The sequence below is a fragment of the Hermetia illucens genome, chromosome 2, assembly GCF_905115235.1.
Source record: "Hermetia illucens chromosome 2, iHerIll2.2.curated.20191125, whole genome shotgun sequence".
Classification (NCBI taxonomy): domain Eukaryota; kingdom Metazoa; phylum Arthropoda; class Insecta; order Diptera; family Stratiomyidae; genus Hermetia; species Hermetia illucens.
This window is the reverse complement of record NC_051850.1, coordinates 137,364,144-137,381,919: the sequence shown is the minus strand read 5'-3', so window position 1 is coordinate 137,381,919 and position 17,776 is coordinate 137,364,144. Positions and strand designations below refer to the sequence as shown.

Here is a 17,776-nt window from a genome sequence, read left to right as displayed (position 1 = left end):
GGGATAGTAGACGCGTAACCTGAAATGGAGTTGTTACCCGTCCTGCCAATTTCGCTTTCTAATCAATATGTCCACGAGTCTCGGGATAGTACGCCAATCAGATAACCATATTCATTAGTTATTATGCTAAACGCCGTAAAATGAATTGATAAAAGTTTGAAACTTTGGAGTACCAGTGATAGCTACGTTCCCTGTAATACCTGGGCAAGTAGTCAGACTAAGAACTTAAAATCAGCAGAAATAATTACCCTAATCGTTATGCTTGAGAAAAGAGAGCATCGTCAATTGAATCCCGCTACGTCCACCCGCCTTGGCATGGAAAATGTCTGCGTGAAATGTGAAGAAAAAGGACTTCGATTTCCTCAGAGATTGTACTTCGCTTCAGCGCGTGACATTTTGCGCAACCATTTCTCTCACTAATAATTGCTATTACTGGCTTATCAATATTCTCGGGCGGGTTATTTAAATTTTGTGTCACATTCGAAGGAAGAACGTTTTTCTACCGCTGAATGACAACCGAATCACCGAAACGATCCGCATAGAATTTAGGTGTCAACGCTCTCTTTGCTGGCAGTGCATACCCAAATAATTTGTGCCAGGCCCTATGCTGGAATAGTGTAGCAGTTTAGAAATGTTTCACTGTTGTTGCTTCGGTCACTAAGACCATGCTTGCCCATTACATGCCGATGAAGATGTTTTCAGAGCCCACGTTGACATTCACCATATCATGGTTTGAACTCAGATCATGTAAGAATTTAAAAGTCGAACAGACTTTAAAGTTGAACTGCTACACCCAACTCTATCTCTTAATCCAACATCGAGGTCGCAATCCTTTTTATCGATAAGAACTCTCTAAAAAAAATTACGCTGTTATCCCTAAGGTAACTTAAATTACTAATCATTACTAATGGATCAATTATTCATTAATTTATGTTTAATTTATATAAGAGTTTATTAAATCTTATTATCACCCCAATAAAATAATTCTTTATATAAAATTTTAAATATTCTTTATAAACTTAATATATCAATTATCAAGATCTATAGGGTCTTCTCGTCTTTCAATTATATTTTAGCTTTTTGACTAAAAAATAAAATTCTAAAATTTAAATCGAAACAGTTAATATCTCGTTCAGCCATTCATACAAGCCTTCAATTAAAAGACTAATGATTATGCTACCTTTGCACAGTTAATATACTGCGGCCATTTAAAACAATCAGTGGGCAGGCTAGACTTTAAACTAAATTCAAAAAGACATGTTTTTGTTAAACAGGCGAATATTCATTAATTTGCCGAGTTCTTTAACTTAATCTTTCAGTTCAATTTACTTATACAACATTTTATACTAATTTTATCATTATTGCTTAATTTTTAAAATTAAAATTAATATTTAAATAAATACTTAAATAATAACTAAATAATATATCAATAAAATAAATTATAACAAATTTATTAACGATTGCTATTTCTAAACATACATTTATTACAAATTATTAACTTATTTTAAGACTTTAATTCACAGCTTATCCCATGAATTACTTTTAATAATTTACAGAACATTTTAACAATTAAATTTCTGCCCATATTAATAAATTAAATTTATTTCTTTAAAAACTAGATACCTTTAAAGCCGAATAACTTTTCATTTCTAACAGTTTATTATAAATAATTTTTTTACATTAACTCAAATAAACTATTAACTCCTTTAAAATCGAGAAATCTATAATAAATAGATTTTAATAGATAAACCCTGATACACAAGGTACAATAAATTAAATTTTCTTTTTAAATAAAAATTTTTCAAAAATTTTTCAACATTCTTTTACAATACTTTACTCTATCATTAAAATTATTTTTTCTATAAACTATACTTAAACACTCTTAGTTATAATTATTTTTAATACTCAAAACAACACCTTAAACAAAATAAATAAATAAATACTATTCTTCAATTTATATTGATTTGCACAATAATCTTTTCAATGTAAAAGAAATGCTTTACTAAATAAGCTTTAAATTGTCATTCTAGAATCACTTTCCAGTAATTCTACTATGTTACGACTTATCTTATTTTATATTATTAATAAAGTAATAAGAGCGACGGGCGATGTGTACATATTTTAGAGCCAAAGTCAAATTAACTATATACATAATTTTACTTTCAAATCCACCTTCAGTAAAATTTTTCAATTCTACCTCCGTTTAAATATAAATTTATTGTAACCCATTTCTTCCTTAAACATAAACTGCACCTTGACCTGATATACTTTTTAAAAAAATTAAGAAAATTAATTCTCTTATAAGATAATCTATAACGGCGGTATACAAATTGAAAAACAAGTTTAAGTAAAGTCCTCGTGGATTATCGATTATAGAACAGGTTCCTCTGAATAGATTAAAATACCGCCAAATTTTTTAAGTTTCAAGAACATAACTATTACTACTCAGATATTTTTAACCTACATTCTAAATAATAGGGTATCTAATCCTAGTTTATTACTAAAATTTACTAACTTCATTATCTTTAAATTTAACTTAATCCATATTTAAAATTTCACCTAATAAATATAGTACAAATTAACTTAACCTTAACTTAACAAATTAATTATTACCAATAAGATTTATTTACATTTTATGTATAACCGCGGTTGCTGGCACAAATTTTACCAATATTAAATAATATTACTATTTCTTAATTTCTTAAATAAATAATATCAATTACTGCGACTAAAAATAAAATTAAAAATTTTTAATTAATAATCAATCCCCACAAAAATTTACATGTAAAATAAATTATAAATAAATCTTTAAGCCAAAATAAAACTTTACCTAATTAATTTAGTAAAATTTTTAATTTTAATTCATTTAATATTATTTACTTATTGATACTTTTGTAAAATTAATACTTTTAATAATATTAACCCTTAATATAAATAACTTTTATTTAAAAATAACCCCTCTTTCCCCCAACTCTAAATAATTAAAGTAATGGTGCTTTTTTTTTTTTTTTTTTAAATTAATTATTATTTTATGTTATAAATTTATATTTAAAATAAACACTAATTTTACTTTTAATTAAATCAATTAAGTATCTAATTTTATTTAAATAACTAAATTTTTCTTATTATATATATATAATAAAATTTTAATTTAATAATATAATATACTGTATTATATTACTGTTATAAAAATATTTTATTGTAATTATTAAAAACTATATTTAATTTAAAATTTTATTATACAATATGTAAACATATTGTATTTCTCTAAAAAATTTCAGGGTTTATAAAAATAATTATTAGTTAATAAGTTCCATGATTAAGTTAATATATATAGTTTGTTGAAATAAAAAGTTTTTTTATAAATTAATATATTTATATTATAATAGTCATTTTAATATAAATTCACTATTTTTTTCAACAATTTTAATTATTGTACGTTTCCACTTTTTATTACATAAATAAAATTAAACTATTTTTTAAAGTTTACCAAATAAAATTATTTAATTTTAATTGAATAAAAATTTTACTTTTGTAAAAAAAAAATTTTTTTTTAGTAAATATAATGAATTGCCTGATTAAAGGGTTACCTTGATAGGGTAAATAAAATAATTTATAATTATATTCATTGTGTTTATTTATATTTAACAGAATTAAACTGTTTCTAAAAGTATCAAAAACTTTTGTGCCTCGTACACTAAAATATACTACACTCACCCATTCTACTGTAAGAATTATATACTTCTGATACACACACGACCTCATTTTATCAATAAATATAAAAAGATAAGCTAATTAAGCTACTGGGTTCATACCCCATTTATAAAGGTTATAATCCTTTTCTTTTTAATTTTTAATAATTCCACTAAGATTCTCTTTTTTCTTACTCTAATTAGAGGAACATTAATTACAATCTCATCATCCTCATGGCTTAGAGCTTGAATAGGACTAGAAATTAATTTACTTTCATTTATCCCCCTAATGAATAGAACAAACAATTTATTGTCCTCAGAAACAGCTCTTAAGTACTTCTTAACACAAGCAATTGCTTCCTCTATCTTCTTAGTTGCAGTAATTATTAGTATGTTAAAAACCAATATATTTCCACAATTAGTACTAAATTATAACAACCTCATTACTACAGCTCTATTAATTAAAAGAGGAACCGCCCCATTCCATTTCTGATTCCCGTCTGTCATAGACGGATTAAGATGAACAAATTCTCTTATTTTAATAACCTGACAAAAAATTGCCCCTCTTGTTCTTGTCACATATATTTATTCTCTAAACTTAATAATCTTTTTTATTATTTCATCCGCTCTAGTCGGAGCCTTAGGAGGCCTAAACCAAACATCACTCCGTAAGCTTATAACGTTTTCATCAATTAATCACTTAGGATGAATATTAGCGGCTATAGCAGATTCTAATAAACTTTGATTAACCTACTTTCTTTTCTATGTATTCTTATCCACAGCAATTATTTTTATATTTAACCTATTTAAAACTTTCCACCTAAATCAAATTTATTCTCTATCAATTCAGTCAACAATTTTAAAATTTTGCCTATTTATTAACTTGCTATCGTTAGGTGGTTTACCACCCTTTTTAGGATTTTTCCCCAAATGAATAATTATTCAACAACTTTCAACCATAAATTATATATTTATAACCTTTGTTTTAATTATATCCTCTCTAATTACCCTATTTTTTTATTTACGTCTTTGTTACCCCGCTTTCCTTTTAGGAAAAACCGAACACTCATGAATCAAAATTCTTCCTGTCAGAACTTTACCAAACAAAACAAGTGTGATTTTCTCCTTCATCTCAACTATAGGCCTACCTTTAATTTCCCTGTTAATTTTTATTTTTTAAGAAAGGCTTTAAGTTAAATAAACTAATAGCCTTCAAAGCTATAAATATAAGTAGAAGCCTTTTAAGCCTTAGTAATTTTATTACTCCTTTAGAATTGCAGTCTAATATCATTATTGACTATAAAGCCCATGATCAAAGAGAACTTTTCTCATAAATAGATTTACAATCTATCGCCTATTATTCAGCCATTTAATCGCGACAATGACTTTTTTCAACAAATCATAAAGATATTGGTACATTATATTTTATCTTTGGAGCCTGAGCTGGTATAGTGGGAACTTCTTTAAGAATTCTTATTCGAGCCGAATTAGGTCATCCAGGAGCTTTAATTGGAGATGACCAAATTTATAACGTAATTGTTACTGCCCATGCTTTTGTAATAATTTTCTTTATAGTAATGCCAATTATAATTGGTGGATTTGGTAATTGACTTGTTCCCCTAATATTAGGAGCCCCTGATATAGCTTTCCCACGAATAAATAACATAAGTTTCTGGTTACTTCCCCCCTCTCTCACTCTTTTATTAGCCTCTTCTATAGTAGATGCCGGAGCAGGAACCGGTTGAACTGTCTACCCCCCCTTAGCCGCTGGTATTGCTCATAGTGGAGCTTCAGTTGACCTAGCTATTTTTTCCCTTCACTTAGCCGGGATTTCTTCAATTTTAGGGGCTGTAAATTTTATTACAACAGTAATCAATATGCGATCGACAGGAATTACATTTGATCGAATACCTCTATTTGTTTGATCAGTAGTAATTACAGCAGTACTTCTCCTTCTGTCACTTCCTGTTCTTGCTGGAGCTATTACCATATTATTAACAGATCGAAATTTAAATACTTCTTTCTTCGACCCAGCCGGAGGAGGAGATCCCATTCTTTATCAACATTTATTTTGATTCTTCGGACACCCAGAAGTTTATATCTTAATTTTGCCAGGATTTGGTATAATTTCCCATATTATTAGTCAAGAATGTGGTAAAAAGGAAACATTTGGATCCCTAGGAATAATTTATGCTATATTAGCCATTGGTCTATTAGGATTCATTGTATGAGCTCACCATATATTTACGGTAGGAATAGACGTTGACACCCGGGCTTATTTCACTTCAGCTACAATAATTATTGCCGTTCCTACAGGAATTAAAATTTTCAGTTGATTAGCTACCCTTCATGGAACACAAATATCCTATTCACCTGCAATTATTTGAGCACTAGGATTTGTATTCTTATTTACAGTAGGGGGATTAACAGGAGTTGTTCTTGCTAATTCATCAATTGATATTATTCTCCATGACACATATTATGTCGTAGCCCATTTCCACTATGTACTTTCTATAGGAGCAGTATTTGCTATCATAGGAGGATTTGTGCATTGATATCCATTATTTACAGGATTAACTTTAAATCCTAAATGATTAAAAAGTCAATTTCTTATTATATTTGTAGGAGTAAATTTAACTTTCTTCCCTCAGCATTTCCTAGGACTAGCAGGTATACCACGTCGGTACTCTGACTATCCAGACGCTTACACAGCCTGAAATATTGTGTCTACAATTGGATCTACAATTTCACTTCTAGCTATTCTATTTTTCCTTTACATTATTTGAGAAAGTATAATTACTCAACGAACTGTAATTTACCCTGTTCAACTCTCTTCTTCAATTGAGTGATACCAAAATACCCCACCCGCTGAACACAGTTATTCAGAACTACCTCTATTAACTAATTAATTCACTTATTCTAATATGGCAGATTAGTGCAATGGATTTAAGCTCCATATATAAAGATTTTTCTTTTATTAGAAACAATGCCAACATGAGCTAATTTAGGTCTTCAAGATAGAGCCTCCCCCCTAATAGAACAACTTACATTTTTCCATGATCACGCTCTTTTAATTTTAATCATAATTACTATTTTAGTCGGTTACTTAATATTTATACTATTTTTTAACTCCTACACTAACCGATTCCTTCTACATGGTCAAACTATTGAATTAATTTGAACTATTCTCCCCGCTATTATTTTACTATTTATCGCCATACCCTCCCTTCGGTTACTTTATTTACTAGACGAAATTAATGAACCTGTACTAACATTAAAATCTATTGGTCATCAATGGTACTGAAGTTATGAATATTCAGACTTTCTAGATATCGAATTTGACTCTTACATAATTCCAACAAATGACCTATCAACAGATGGATTTCGCTTATTAGATGTTGACAATCGTGTTGTTCTGCCCATAAATTCACAGATTCGTATTCTTGTAACAGCCGCTGATGTAATCCATTCATGAACAATTCCAGCTCTTGGTGTAAAGGTAGACGGAACCCCAGGACGACTTAATCAAACCAACTTCATAATTAACCGGCCCGGACTTTTCTTTGGCCAATGTTCAGAAATCTGCGGAGCTAACCATAGTTTTATACCTATTGTTATCGAAAGAGTTCCAACCAATTTTTTCATTAAATGAATTTCATCTTTAAATTAATTTCATTAGATGACTGAAAGCAAGTAATGGTCTCTTAAACCACTTTATAGTAGAATAGCACCTACTTCTAATGAAAAAATTAGTTAAAGTTATAACATTAGTATGTCAAACTAAAATTATTAAAAATTAATATTTTTTGATTCCTCAAATAGCCCCAATTAGATGGTTACTCTTATTTATCATTTTTTCCCTAACTTTTATTTTATTTAATATTTTAAATTATTATAATTTCTTTAATAATATACCTAAAATTCCCCAAGCTCAGTCAACAGATACTTCAACATCAGCACTTAACTGAAAATGATAACTAATTTATTTTCTGTATTTGATCCTTCTTCAAGAATTTTTAATCTTTCATTAAATTGACTAAGTACATTTATTGGATTACTAATAATTCCGTCTATATACTGAATCATACCATCCCGATATAACATTATTTGAAATAATATTTTATTAACTCTTCATAATGAATTTAAAACCCTATTAAAGGATTCGAACCATAACGGAAGAACATTCATCTTCGTGTCTCTATTTTCAATAATTTTATTTAATAATTTCTTAGGTCTATTTCCGTATATTTTTACTAGAACAAGTCATTTAACTCTTACACTTGCCCTTGCTCTTCCTCTTTGAGTAAGATTTATATTATACGGCTGAATTAATCATACCCAGCATATATTTGCACACCTAGTCCCTCAAGGAACCCCAGCCGTTCTTATACCATTTATAGTCTGTATTGAAACTATTAGAAATATAATTCGCCCAGGTACCCTAGCTGTTCGATTAGCCGCTAATATAATTGCTGGTCACCTTCTATTAACCCTTTTAGGAAATACCGGCCCTTCAATATCTATAATTTTAGTCACCCTTCTTTTAATTGGACAAATTGCTTTATTAGTTCTTGAATCTGCCGTCGCAATTATTCAATCCTATGTATTTGCCGTACTAAGAACTTTATATTCTAGAGAAGTAGTTTAAAATGTCAACACACTCAAATCATCCATTCCACTTAGTCGATTATAGACCTTGACCCCTAACAGGAGCCATTGGAGCTATAACTACAGTATCAGGACTAGTTAAATGGTTTCACCATTATGATATTTCTCTTTTCCTTCTAGGTAATATTATTACTATTTTAACAATATACCAATGATGACGAGATATCTCCCGAGAAGGAACCTTTCAAGGTCTTCATACTTATCCCGTCACCATTGGTTTACGATGAGGAATAATTTTATTTATTGTTTCTGAAGTATTCTTTTTTGTTTCATTCTTTTGAGCATTCTTCCACAGTAGCCTATCCCCTACAGTAGAATTAGGAATAACTTGACCTCCTATAGGAATTATTCCATTTAATCCATTCCAAATCCCTCTTCTAAATACAGCTATTCTTTTAGCTTCAGGTGTTACAGTTACATGAGCTCACCATAGTTTAATAGAAGGAAATCATTCCCAAGCTACACAAGGATTATTTTTTACAGTTCTTCTAGGTGTTTATTTTACCATTCTTCAAGCCTATGAATATATTGAAGCCCCTTTTACTATTGCTGACGCAGTCTACGGCTCAACATTTTTTATGGCTACAGGATTCCACGGTATTCATGTTCTAATTGGAACAACATTCCTTATAGTATGCTTAATCCGCCATATCAATCACCATTTTTCTAAAACTCATCACTTCGGATTCGAAGCCGCTGCTTGATATTGACATTTTGTTGATATTGTATGACTATTCCTCTATGTATCTATCTACTGATGAGGAGGTTAAACCTTATTTATATAGTATAAAAGTATATATGACTTCCAATCATAAGGTCTAGATTATTTTAGTATAAATAATTCTTTCAATATTATTTATAATATCAATCATTTTAATTATCTCATCAGTAGTAATAATTCTAGCATCTGTACTCTCTAAAAAAACTATTGTTGACCGAGAAAAAGCTTCTCCATTTGAATGTGGGTTTGACCCTAAAAGCTCTTCTCGCCTGCCCTTTTCCCTCCGGTTTTTTCTTATTGCCATTATTTTTTTAATCTTTGATGTAGAAATTGCCCTAATTTTACCTGTTATTCCAATTATTTATACTTCAAACATAATAGTTTGGTCTTACAGAGTAGTCTTATTTATTGTTATTTTATTGTTTGGATTATATCATGAATGAAACCAGGGCGCCCTTGAATGATCTTCCTAACTTAAAATTAGGGTTGTAGTTAATTATAACATTTGATTTGCATTCAAAAAGTACTATGCTTTAGTCTTCCTTGAATATGAAGCGATTTATTGCAATTAGTTTCGACCTAATCTTAGATAACTTTTATCCTTATTCTTTAATTGAAGCCAAAACAGAGGCCTATCATTGTTAATGATATCATTGAAATTATTTTCCAATTAAGGAAATATGATGAACAAGATAAAGCTGCTAACTTTTTTCTTTAATGGTTAAATTCCATTAATATTTCTGCAAAGCCATTTATATAGTTTATCAAAAACATTACATTTTCATTGTAAAAATAAAGATTAATTCTTTTATAAATTACTAAAAGTTATTATTAAATTATTTAAGGGTTAATCAACCTCAATAACAGCTTCAATGTTATACTCTAAACATAAGATACTTAAATTAACTTAAGTTACACTCAATACTATAAACATAACCATTCATAAAGTAAAAGTCAACAAATAAAATTTTAAATTATTACCCTGCATGATCTGATAATAATTTGAATACTTTCTTAATAAATAATAAATCATTTGTCCACCAGCATATTCAGATCATCCCTGATCTACCCTCCTAAATCTTGCTATCCCTAACTTTAAAGGATACACAATAATTCCATAAGTCGAAATATACGGTATAAACCATATTGACCCAGAAAATACAGAAACATTATATAATAATAAAGACTTATTATTAAAGTAAATTGAAACATTAGAAATTGTATACCCTCTAACTGCTCCCACAATACAAACAAATAAAGTTAACAGCTTTAAAAATAACGGTAAAACAATAGCTCTAGGAACAGGAAAGATTAATCAATTTAGTATTCTCCCCCCTACAATTCTTATAACCATCAGTCCTATTATTCCTCGTAACATAGTTCATCCCTCGTCTCTTAAATAATGTATAGAACTACAATTTAAGTGTCCAGTTAAACTGTAAAAAACTAATCGAAATGAATAACACACTGTAAGCCCTGTAGAAAAAAAAAACAAAAAAAAAATTAAGTAATTAGTATAAGATATTAAAACCAACTCTAAAATTATATCCTTAGAATAAAATCCCGCTAAAAAGGGTATTCCACAAAGAGCTAAATTAGCCACATTTAGACATCTTACAGTCAAAGGTATATGTGTTGCTAAATTTCCTATGCTTCGAATATCCTGAGAATTATTTATATTATGAATAATAGCCCCAGCACATATAAATAAAAGAGCCTTAAATAATGCATGAGTCAACAAATGAAAAAAAGCCAATTTAGGAAACCCTATAGATAAGATTCTAATCATTAACCCCAATTGTCTTAAAGTAGAAAGAGCAATAATCTTTTTTAGATCAAATTCAAAATTAGCCCCCAGCCCCGATATAAACATTGTAAGTCCACCAATTAATAAAAGCACAGTTGCTATTCACGTCCCATCAATTAACATATTAAACCGAATTAATAAATAAACCCCCGCAGTTACTAAGGTTGAAGAATGGACTAAAGCTGAAACAGGTGTAGGGAGCAGCTATTGCAGCCGGTAACCAAGAAGAAAACGGAATCTGGGCACTTTTTGTTATTGCAGCCAAAATTACTAATCCCCCAATAATTATTATTTCATAGTCTATCTTTATTAATTCAAGATAAAAAATATAATTTCATCTTCCGTAATTTAATATTCAGGCAATAGCTAACAGTAAAGCCACATCCCCAATTCGGTTAGACAACGCAGTTAACATCCCCGCATTAAAAGACTTTACATTTTGGAAATAAATAACTAAACAATACGAAACTAGCCCCAGTCCGTCTCATCCCAATAAAATTCTAATTAAATTTGGTCTAATAATTAAAAGCATTATTGACAACACAAACATTAATACAAGCATAATAAATCGATTAATATTAAAATCTCTACTTATATACTCCCGTCTATAATAAATTACTAATGAAGAAATTAACAAAACAAAAGATATAAATAATAAACTCATTCAATCTCACAAAAAAGTTATTACAATTCTTGACGAGTTTAAATTAACTACTTCTCATTCAATAAAAGTTACTCTGTCAAACAAAAGACAGTTTAAACTCAAATAAAAACACAACATTCTAATTATAAACAAAATAATAAAACTAATAAAGCAAATTGAAATATATTTCACGATTTAAAATGAATAAATTCATATCACTGACACCACAAATCAATATTTTAATTAAACTATTTAAATTAAAGTCATAAAAAACAAGATTCCCCCCTCATAATTAATAAATTTAAAGGAAATCAATGTAAAAATAAAATTAAATACTCCCGAATTTTCCCGTTACTTCTTCTATAAGCCCCTGAATAAACCCTTCCATGCTGAGTATATGAATAAAGATAAAGTCCGTATGCAGCTCTAAAAAACGAAATTAATCTCAAAGATAATATTCTTAATCACGACCACCCGACAATTCTATTTAATAAACTAATTTCACCCAGTAAATTTAAGGTCGGAGGAGCCGCTATATTTGCTGAACTAAGAAGAAATCACCATAAAGCTAATCTAGGTATAAAATTTAACAACCCGCGATTAATAAATATTCTACGACTGCCCAATCGTTCATAGGACATATTTGCGATTCTAAACAACCCGGAAGAACAGAGACCATGGGCAATTATTAATGTATAGGAACCACATAATCCCCAGTAAGTTATAGTTATTAAACCTCCTAATACAATACCCATGTGAGCCACAGATGAATAAGCAATTAAAGCCTTTAAGTCAGTTTGGCGTAAACAAATTAAGCTAACCAATACACCCCCAATCAATCTAATTGTTATTCATACAAAATTAAACTTTAAACCTGTAAATTGTAAAAATCTAAAAACCCGTAAAAGTCCATAGCCCCCTAATTTCAAAAGAACTCCAGCCAAAATTATTGAACCAGAAACTGGAGCCTCTACATGGGCCTTAGGCAACCACAAATGAACCATAAATATTGGTATTTTTACCAAAAATGCTAAAATTATACAAAAATAAAATAAATTTAACTCAATTTTTATATTGATTAATAAATAAAATCTCATAGTTCCTAAACTTCTATAGACATAGAAAATTCCTAACAGCATCGGAAGAGAGGCAAGCAAAGTATAAAACTAGCAAATAAATACCGGCCTGAAGTCGCTCAGGCTGATACCCCCACCCTAAAATCAAAAATAAAGTAGGAATTAAGCTTCTTTCAAAACATAAATAAAACATAAAGATATTTATTCTTCTAAATGTTAAATAAAGAAACAGCAACAAAAACACAACATTTAATAAAAAAAAATTACGATAGTTATTTCTATTGTAAATTAAACTACTAGCCATAATTATTAGACCACTAATTCATATACTCAAAAGAATTAAACCATAAGATATTACATCACACCCTATAAAATATCTAATTCTCATTCAATAATTTCTGTAAAAATTTAATAATACAAAGATAAATCTAACAAAAAAGATTCTATTCTGTACCATTCAAAATCTATTTTTCTTAAAACTTAAAGGTATCAAAAAAACCATAAATAATAAATATTTTAACATTGAAGAACACTAAAAGAATTAAAATAATCATTCCCATGTGTACGAATTATTCTTACAAGTATAGACAAACCTAATACCCCCTCGCACACTCTAAAAGTCAAAAATATTATTCTGAAATATATTTCATTTCTACAATAATTTAAATAAATAAATAAAAGCAGAAATAATCTTAAAACAATAAATTCTAAACTTAAAAGTATAGACAATAAATGTTTCCGGTTAGAAACAAAAACAAAAACCCCTATCACAAATAAAATCATAGGAACAACTCAATAAATTAATATTAACATTAGTTTTAATAGTTTAATAAAAACATTGGTCTTGTAAACCAAAAATAAGATTATATCTTTTAAAACTTCAGAAAAAAAGAAATTCTTTATCATTAATCCCCAAAATTAATATTTTACTTAAACTATTTTCTGAAATTACTCAAATTATTTTATATCAAATAGCTATCATTTCAAGAATAGTTTTTATACAAATAAAACACCCCCTAGCTATAGGATTAATATTACTTATTCAGTCATTCTTTACGTGCTTAATTACTGGTCTTATATTTAACTCATTTTGATACTCATATATTTTATTCTTAGTTTTTTTAGGAGGATTATTAATTCTGTTTATTTATGTAACCTCTTTAGCAGTCAAATGAAATATTCACTTTTTCTATAAAAATTTCTATATTCGCCATAACTAGTATTTCATTTATTGTTTTTATTATACTATTTACTGACAACAACCTAGTTTCTTCTATTTTCCCTATAGACAACTTATTTAAATTTAATACTCCCATTAATTTCACACCTACCAACAGACTGTCACTAATAAACCTTTATAATTTCCCCACAAACATAATTACTATTTTATTAATAAATTATTTACTACTCACCCTAATTGCAGTAGTAAAAATTACTAATATTTTTCACGGACCCCTACGTCCCATATTCTCTAACTAATGAATAAACCTATACGAGTAAGACACCCCCTTTTTAAAATTGCCAATAATGCATTAGTAGATTTACCCGCTCCTGCCAATATTTCATCTTGATGAAATTTCGGTTCACTTCTAGGTCTTTGTCTTATTATCCAAATTATTACAGGACTTTTCCTTGCCATACACTATACTGCAAACATTGACATAGCATTCAATAGAGTTACCCACATTTGTCGAGACTGTAAACTATGGCTGATTATTACGAACTCTGCACGCTAACGGAGCCTCTTTCTTTTTTATCTGCATTTACCTCCATGTTGGGCGAGGAATATACTATAATTCATTTATATACATACACACATGAATAGTAGGAGTTGTAATTTTATTTCCTAGTAATAGGAACTGCCTTCATAGGCTATGTTCTCCCGTGAGGACAAATGTCATTTTGGGGGGCAACAGTTATTACTAATCTTTTATCAGCCACCATTACACCATTACAATGTCGCCTTTAGGAAGTCTCTCCTGAACTTCGTGGAGTTATTCATGGAAAGCACTTTTGTTCACTATATCTTTAAAAGCTCTGTTGGTGCCAAGCATCACAACTGTGTGATACTCCTTAATCTAGGCCGCAATCTTGTAGTCAAAATCCTATCAGAAACCGACTCCCTAGACAAGATAGACAAAGAAAGGAAGGAGTATTCCTCAGAGTATCCTTATTTCACTTAGTCCCAGAATGTCTATGTCCATTCCTCGCTTGAGTTGGAGGAAGAGAGTATTCTGAAGACCTCAACGCCTTTGTCGGGGAGCCTATATACATTCCAAACCCAATCATTAGCTGTTTTCGTTGTCCAAATTTCGTATCCGTGCGGTTATTCCGCATCCGAAGCGTTGTTAGCGTTTCGATAGCAGGAAAATGTTGAGAGCCCACAAATTTTTCTCCTTTTTAACCGTCTTTTACGTGAAGAAGGAAGTACTTTGAGTATATTTTTAAACCTCAACTCATAGGTCCATACGTTATAAGCTCCAAGGAATTACTAAGCACCTGTAATTTGTAGAAAACGAATATTTAGTCCATTCACTCCTTTATTAGATGAATTCTAAAGATACATAGACTTTCTTGAAAGTAAAACACGAGTACATTCCAGGATTCAATATGCGAATACTTCCAGAATATCCTACGTAATTCTATTCGGAAAGAAATCATTTTAAACTCTGTTTTCTCTTGTATAGAGAGCTTTTCTTACAAAATTTGTAAATTAATCTATTTCATTACATATGCAGGCAAGTAGCATTTCATAATCCTCTTTCCAACAAATAAATTCGTAGCAATAAACTCAACTTTTTCCGAGTTAATTGAAAAACAAACAGATTACCTTAAGGTGAACTCCTCATCAAAGGAGTGCTCAAGGACGTATTTTATCTAAACTCATAACTCAAAGTCCGTTAAATACCAATTCTGTATGCAGCGTCTGCTCTTCCTATTTCTACGACTAATCAAACTTAGAATAAACTAACTTACTCACTTACATACCGTCAACCGAAACATTACAGCTAAAAACTTGACGTACTTCCCCCACAACGAATTGCATCGACCCCATAAACACTCCGTCACCTCTTCCTTGTCTTGCGTGGCGCAATCCTTAATTTGCGTATGCAAATATGCTTAAACGTGGAGCATTTTTACTTCCATCCCATCCTTCACCAGGAATCACCGTAACGCGTATTGCGCTTTCATAACTAGCACGCGAAGGGCCCCTTCACAGTCCAGGAGGGCTAATCCCACAGGTAAGAGTCACGTGCACTAGAATGCTTTTGCTGTTCACATGGTTTCCGTTGAACATCTCCACTCAAGGATAACGACAAAGCGACATCGATGATAACGAAGCATCCATTCACGACAGCACCTCATGAATTCGAGTATTTATCTTAGATGACTTCGTCGTAGTATTTGTGAAAATTCATCGAACCAAAAATACTGTTCCGGTGGCAATAATCTTTTTGTATTGATTTATTTCACGTGTTCACATCGGGAAGATTATGGCGTTCGCCTACAATTGAAGAGCACCTAATTCCTCTCATGCCGTAAGCAGCAGGACTAATTGTGAGGTCGCGATGTGCACTTGAGCAGCTCGTGTTTCAGGAATCATGAATCTGTCATTTGTAAGGATAACGAATATCGTTCGATAGAAGCTATTAGCTGTACAAATTTCATGGATTAATCCAATCCAAAAGGCTGCCCATGGTGGTTTGCCGCAGCAAGGACAATATTGTCGTTAATTTTGAGCAGGAAAGGCTATCGAATGGAAAGCGAAACGTTTTCCAATCCGATTATATGCAAACAATGTCGAGCTTGGAGACAGAACATTTCGGATTCACAATATTTCTAAAAATAATCATTGCATGAGCTTCACATACATTGTGGCTTTTAATCCAATCAAGGGAATCCATTCCTATGCAATTTGGTGACGACGTGGAGTATCTATATCAAAAATGCTGTTACACACAAGCACCTGATTCGCATATAAAGTCAGAGACCTATTAAACCACGTTCCCTTTCCGCAAATCCAAAAATTCGTTGTTTTTCTTAAGAATAAGGGCAGCCTTTCATTTTATACTGATGTGAGTGATATCAGGCAAAGCAAGTATTATAGTTTCCGAAATAATACGTACATAGTAACATCCTAAATGCAGTACCTCGGGAACTTTAGGCGTTCTTTATGGACTGCACCACACTCAAGCACAGAACTTCACGAGGACGTGGACTTTCCAAACAGGGCAGAAAGGAAGACCCGGGGGTGTGCCACAAGGCTCTAACACAGTGTTCTTCACCGACGAATCAAAGATGATCTGTGGAGTCGATGCGGGAATTTTTTCCAGCACACACAGTGCAGCCGAGGCGTGGGGTCTCGAAGCATTCGCCAATGTATTTCAAGCGGAAATGCTGGTGAAACTGGAAACCTGTGAATGGCTGGGCATGATTGAAGTCATGCGGCTATTAAGGCCTTGTACTCAATGGTGACATCCTCCAAGCTGGTGCAGCAGTGCAAGAGGACGCTGAATAGTCTGGTCCTTCTCTGGGTTCCCGGACATAAGAAAATAGAAGGGAGTGATCAGGCCAGGTGGGGCTCTGTTCTTGACAGTCCCTCGGTGGGCAGAGTCTGTTTCCTTCTGGCCACTGTTAAAGGTGGAATCTACTATCTACTTCTCTACTTTAATTATTCTTTAAGAAGCTGTGAGAAATCTTTAACTACTAAGTGGTGGAGCTTCTTTCCTTCGTGAATGTCACGGGCTGACTCTAAAAGTCTGAACCAGCTGAACTCTCTTCTTTGCTTCAACCACAGCGTCATGGTCGTAGAAATTTATGGCATCGAAACCTTCCACTGATACCTATCTACCTACGTAGCCAATCCCTAAAAATATACATGTGTAAATACAGTAGAATCCGGAGAATTCGTATATCGTATATCGTATATATATATCGGGATTACCAATTCATCATCATCATCCTCAACGCCTTAATAAGGAACTCCAGACATCCCGGTTTTGTGCCGAGGTCCACCAATTCGATATCCCTAAAAGCTGCCTCGCGTCCTGATCTACGCCATCGCTCTATCTTAGGCAGGGTCTTCCTCGTGTTCTTTTTCTACCATAGATATTGCCCTTATAGAGTTTCCGGGTGGGATCATCCTCATCCATCCGGATTAAGTGACCC

General features: G+C 31.1%; 1 protein-coding gene and 3 pseudogenes across 1 annotated transcript; 3 read left to right on the top strand and 1 right to left on the bottom strand.

Annotated features, from left to right (window-relative positions):
• The first annotated feature begins 5,065 nt into the window (after nt 1–5,065).
• LOC119647528 lies at nt 5,066–7,365 on the top strand (annotated as a pseudogene).
• LOC119647530 lies at nt 6,664–7,365 on the top strand (annotated as a pseudogene).
• Nucleotides 7,366–9,983: 2,618 nt separating this feature from the next.
• On the bottom strand, nt 9,984–11,728 carry LOC119647529 (annotated as a pseudogene).
• A 1,736-nt stretch (nt 11,729–13,464) lies between these two features.
• On the top strand, nt 13,465–14,540 carry LOC119648570 (NADH-ubiquinone oxidoreductase chain 6-like; the record flags this gene model as incomplete). Its single annotated transcript, XM_038050340.1, is given in 2 exon segments — nt 13,465–13,773; nt 13,775–14,540. Coding segments are annotated over 2 exon segments (621 nt in total), but the record flags the coding sequence as incomplete, so codon positions are not given.
• Between the last annotated feature and the right edge of the window lie 3,236 nt (nt 14,541–17,776).